Genomic DNA, 5,683 nt, shown 5'->3' on the forward strand with positions numbered 1-5,683 from the left:
TCTCTGGCCATTTCAGTCAGAGGGGCTGCGGGTAATTTGAGGACAGATGTCCTGCTGCCAGCTGGGACCCTTACAATGTGATGAAAGCCTGGGCTGAAACCTGTCTGCTGGAAGCCCCTGAGGAGGATGATGAGGGAGAGACCACAGCTTTCTAACCAACGATGCCACACAGTGCAGATGTTTTAAAGAAATCTGACACATTTACAAGTTCAAATGCAGACTTTTGTGTTACATGAATGCGGTCAAATGAAAGATAAATTAAACTCACACCTGATCTTTTTTTTTTCCCACATAAATTTCCAAATTTTGTTTTCGTACCCCAAGTTTACTTTAACACTGTGATCTGTTCTATTTGTTTATTTCACTCTTTTCTATCTTTTTTGTATAGTAAGTTTATTCTATTTCATTTTGCCATGTCTCGTTACCCCTGCCATCGTCTGCAGTAAGAATGTGTATGTGTGTGTGTGTGTGTGTGTGTGTGTGTGTGTGGGTGTGGGTGTGTGTGTATGTATGTGCGTGTATTTGCGCATGTGTGCGTGTGTGTATGCATGTAGTTGAGGGTGGGTGCTTGTACATACGGAGGGTGGGAGGGATGGGTTTTTATTGTTGCTTTATTTTGATTTCTATTGTTTTTAAATCCTGTGAAGCACTTTGTGTTACATTTTATTATGTATGAAAAGTGCTATATAAATAAAGTTTGATTTGATTTGATTTGATTTGATTTGATTTGATTTGATTTGATTTGATTTGATTTCAGCACCTTTATGTGCCTTCTTATATATAATCACAGTGCTGAAATGTAAAACGTCTTGTTAAGAAAGGTGGTGTACAAAACAAATTGCTAATAATTGTAGCCTGATGTCCTGTTAACAACACTTTGTCAATTAAAGCACTCCTGAATGACAAAATCACCAGCTAATTTCATGCCTTTTGAGAGGGAATTAGGAGAAATTTGACAAAAACATTGGGAAATGCAGGGGAATATTCAATTGTAATGCTGAATGAAATCAATGATCACTGAAAATGGCTTGACACGTTTTTCTTTTTCAGGAAGCAAACTTCCCTCAGCCCTGTGCGTCTTTGCGCTGTGGTGTCAGCTGGTGGTGGATGTCGTCCCCAGTAAATCTGCTCTGCGCTCAGAGCAGCAGCACAGATCAGTGGGCAGGACGCGCTCTCTCCACTCTTTCCCCCTGTTTTTTCTGTCAGTGTACCAGTGGATGGCTTTCGTCTCCTCGTAGTTTGACAAATGGCCGAGCGCAGAACCAGGCAATGAATAACACAACCGGCTTGGCACTGGTTGGAGCCGGCACCCGGGAGGAGTTACCGGCGCACCGAGCTTTAACGGGCTGCCTCCTGGCGCTGCTCATCATCTGGACGCTTTTAGGCAACTTTACGGTTTGCGTTGCCGTTTTTCGATACAGGCACCTGCGCGCCAAAGTAACCAACATCTTCATCGTGTCCCTGGCTCTGTCAGACCTACTGGTCGCCGTGCTGGTGATGCCGTGGAAAGCTGTTGCTGAAGTGGCGGGTTTCTGGCCGTTTGGAGGGTTCTGTAAGACCTGGCTGGCCTGCGACATCATGTGCTCCACAGCCTCCATCCTCAACCTGTGCGTCATTAGTGTGGACCGATACTGGGCCATCTCCAGCCCTTTCCGCTATGAGAGGAGTATGAACAAGAAGGTGGCCTCTGTTATGATTGGCGTGACCTGGACAGTGTCCGTGGTCATCTCCTTCGTTCCCGTGCAGATGAATTGGCACCAGCCGGAGATCGGTGATCCGGCAGCGGAGGATGTGGAGCTTCACGGTAAGCGTATTGATGGGAGGTGTGACTCCAGCCTGAGCCGCACATACGCCATCTCCTCCTCCCTCATCAGCTTCTACATCCCAGTTGCTATCATGATTGTCACATACACCCGCATCTACCGGATAGCCCAGATGCAGATCCGGATGATATCCTCTTTGGAGCGGGCGGCGGAGCACGCGCAGAGTTGCCGCGCGGATGTACACGAACAATTTCCTCATCTGTGCATGGAAATCGGTGCCAACTCTTATCAGTCTCATATCCCTCTTCATCCTGATACTCGGCACTCTAATCAGTCACACCGGGAGCTCAGAGTGTCCATCAGAAAAGAGACGAAAGTCCTCAAAACTCTGAGCATCATCATGGGTGTTTTTGTTTGCTGCTGGTTGCCATTCTTTGTCCTCAACTGCGCTCTGCCCTTCTGTCCCGGGCCAGAGGCCCCGGGGGCCCAGCGTGGCCCTCACTGCGTTAGTGAAAAAACTTTTGATGTCTTCGTGTGGATCGGCTGGAGCAATTCCTCCCTCAACCCGGTCATCTATGCGTTCAACGCGGACTTCAGAGACGCCTTCCTGCGCCTGCTGCGCTGCCAAGGACGAGGCTGCTGCGCCGCGGTGAGCGCAGCGGTGGAGACCGTGATGGCGAGCAACGAGGCCGGACACCTGAAGCAGGAGATCCCGCTAAATGTGAAGCTGAGCGTCTCCTCTGCCACGAAAGCCGGAGGAAGTGAGGACAGCGGGAACACAACGGTGTGCTTTCACAGAGGCGCAAGCTCGGAGCAGGTGGCGGACACTGAAGCCAAACTGACACAGATACCGATTTAAGTGACACAATTTATGAAATCACATGTTGCGAGGTCAGGGAGCAGCAAGGGTGTGCAAAGACTTCGTGGGTAGAAATGTTGCATGGTAATATTCAGCATGAGGACTACCTCTCCTTTTCCTTATCAGGACAAATGCAGGTCCGAAGGGAAAAATAAACTGAGCCCCAAAGGAAAGATTAAGATAGAAGAGCTGCTGACTGGGTTCTACAATTATTTTTCTGTGGCAGAAGTTAAATCAAACTGTCAAGAGACTCCAAGCAAAAGAAGCAGTTTCAGTTTCCCTCCAGCCTGAGTGATTTTCTCAGAAACAGCCATAAATGACAAACCAGAAAGTTTATTGTGTTTCCAGTCATAGTGTTAGATTAGAGTTAATGCTGTACATCAGTAATAAAACACTTAAATTCACATTGCTGAAGTAAAGTATGCCTGATTTCAAGACAATTCTCAGTAGAAATTTAACAGCCAACAAGTGAAATATTTCAACCATTTTACTTGAAAAACACTGACATTGAGATTTTGTGGATGGACATTTTTGCCGTGAGGCTTCTATTCAGGCCGCCACAGACAGAGTTATCAGAGGTCAGGATTTCTCTGAATCTCTAGAAATGGGATTATGTAATTGACTCACATTAGCACCCGTCAGCTGTGCCTCATGCTGGATGCACTGTGCACTCTGTTTCCCCTGAAAGAAACAAACATAAATAATTTGTAAAGGTTGTTCCTGTGAAAGACGGCCTGACCGGCGAGAACACAGAAGCTTTTACTGTGACAACCCTCAAAAACGAAAGATGTGATTATTTCTATGCAGTGAGGCTGATGCAGGAACGGGGACAAGATTAGTAGGAGGTCTGCAGTCTCGTACTCTGCTCTGAGATGAACTTCCTGCAGATCATCTGTTCATTTTTGTTTAATGACACTTCCTTGTAGGTATTAAATATGTTAAAACCTCACTGAGCCACAAGCCTTAATGGAGCCAGCAAGAATTATGATTCCATCTGGAGCTGCACATATTTTGTTGGTGGTTGTGATTACATTACTGTAAAAAGATTTAAAAAATTGTTCTTTAGGGAGATTAACCTTTTGTTTTCTTGACCAGAATTAGAGGAGAAGGTTGATACCAGGGAGTATGGAGCCTAGTAAAAAAACAAAAAAACAAAACAAAACAGTAGTATGAAAACAACAATATGCTGTGCCACTCCCGGCTCAGGACAGAGTTAGGCTTGCTGTTTCCCTATTTCCAGATGCGCTGCAGCAGTGTATTTGTTTATAGTGTGGTATGTCTTTCAACATACCATGTACATTTTCTTATCTGTGGTGTTGAATTCTACCTTATTGGTGTTATGTAAGACATATTTTAAGTTTTATTTTCATTCCTTTAATGGTCATTGTATCTGACACCACTACTAGCACTACTACTACTAATAATAAAAATAACAATTTTATAATACCATATACAGTGATATATTCAGAGACAGTTATCATCAGTGTTGGGAGTAACACATTACAAAGTAAGACCATTTTTTTTGATAGTAACTAGAAATGTAATTTATTGCTTTATCAAATTAAATAGCAGAACTACAGTTACTGAGATTTAAAAGGGTCTGTTTTGGTTGCTTTTGTCATACCTAAAGATAACGGACAACTGCAGAGTATAGCAGACAAGCACAGCCTATTTAATGGATTTCATGGTTTATGATCTAATCTCAGCTGACTTTATGATGGTGCGAGACTCTTCAGGCAATATTGAGTTGTGCTTTTCATCATAGTGATTGTAATGTTTCCAATATAGAGGGAAGAAATCAGGGTTAATCAAATATAATTTCTATAAATATCCTTGGGCTACCTGTCATTGCTGCCCTCTGGTGGTTGGGAGTATTAATAACTCCTATCACTACAGTAACCATGGGTACAGCAGCTGTCCCACAGTGTGTCAAAGCAACCCTAAACTAATACATAATAATATGAAATGATCTTATCGCCAAGCAGACATTTAAAAGTAACACAAAAGTTACTTTTTTCTGGTAATTACTTACTTTTATGTGCAGTAATTGGTCAAGTAACTAAACAATTTGAGAAAAGTAATGAGTAGATGTAACTAATGACTAATTTTCAGTAACTTGCACAACACTGGTTATCGCACTGTGAAAATCTCATACTTGTTAAAACCTTAGTTTCCATTATCATGCTAAGCTAAGCTAACCAGCTGCTGGCTCCAGCTAGATAGTTTATTTACCGTGGTCTTCTCATCAAGCTCTCGGCAAGAATAACTGGATTTCTTAAACACTAGTCCTTTAAGGTACAGTACACCACATATTATGGATCAGTGCAACAGCTGCAGTAACAGACAATCGCAATTTCCATGTGTGCAGTTAAAACACTACCACTGCTATATTTGATTTAAGCACCAGTGATGACATGTTTGTGTCTGTGTTTATTCCGGTTATGCAGGAGTAAGAAAACAGAAATATATGGTATAATGTATAGTTGTATCCAGAGGGGAAGTGTGTGCAGCCTTGTGGTATTCACTGTGTAATGGGCCTGTAACCTACATAGGACATCTGTCAGCTGAAGGCGTCACCATATGTATGTAAGAACAGTCACCATACCAAAGATGATTAATAAAACAAAGGTTAAATAAATGTTTTAAAATGTGTCTCCCATTTACAGTGCTTGCATGTAGGTTGCTGAGTGAGGACAAGTCATTATAGGCATCACTGGAGTTCAGAGAAGTATGTAGGGTTTCTTCCCTGAGGAATGATAAAGTGATTACATCTATTAATATTGACTGACTGTCCTTGTTTCATTCTTTCTCCATTTCATTCTCATGTCACCCAAAAAAAGCTCGCGTTAACAAGTCTCTCAAGGTCTAGTTGTGTTCGCCTGGGGAAGCTTTTAATGGGCCACACCTGCCCACCTTGAATGTGTCAAAGTTAAAGGAGCCCTGGAGGCTGCAGGCCAGACAGAAAGAGAGAGACACACACACACTGAGAGGGAGCTGTTAATCGATTTGTGAACTCATCTAGCGAAGGTAGCCTCAGTATACAGAGATTTTCAAGAGGAGT

The 5,683-nt window shown here is 43.1% G+C and overlaps 1 protein-coding gene across 1 annotated transcript; it reads left to right on the top strand.

Annotated features, from left to right (window-relative positions):
* The first annotated feature begins 1,269 nt into the window (after positions 1-1,269).
* Positions 1,270-2,622, top strand: LOC139336715 (D(1) dopamine receptor-like). The gene has a single exon (XM_070970912.1). The coding sequence runs from the start codon at positions 1,270-1,272 to the stop codon at positions 2,620-2,622; it is 1,353 nt and encodes a 450-aa protein (XP_070827013.1).
* Positions 2,623-5,683: the final 3,061 nt, after the last annotated feature.

The sequence above is a fragment of the Chaetodon trifascialis genome, chromosome 2 (assembly GCF_039877785.1).
Source record: "Chaetodon trifascialis isolate fChaTrf1 chromosome 2, fChaTrf1.hap1, whole genome shotgun sequence".
Taxonomy (NCBI): Eukaryota; Metazoa; Chordata; class Actinopteri; order Chaetodontiformes; family Chaetodontidae; genus Chaetodon; species Chaetodon trifascialis.

Excerpts from the sequence above, each read along its gene's own strand:
- LOC139336715 (XM_070970912.1), top strand. The coding sequence starts at position 1,270 with ATGAATAACACAACCGGCTTGGCACTGGTTGGAGCCGGCACCCGGGAG.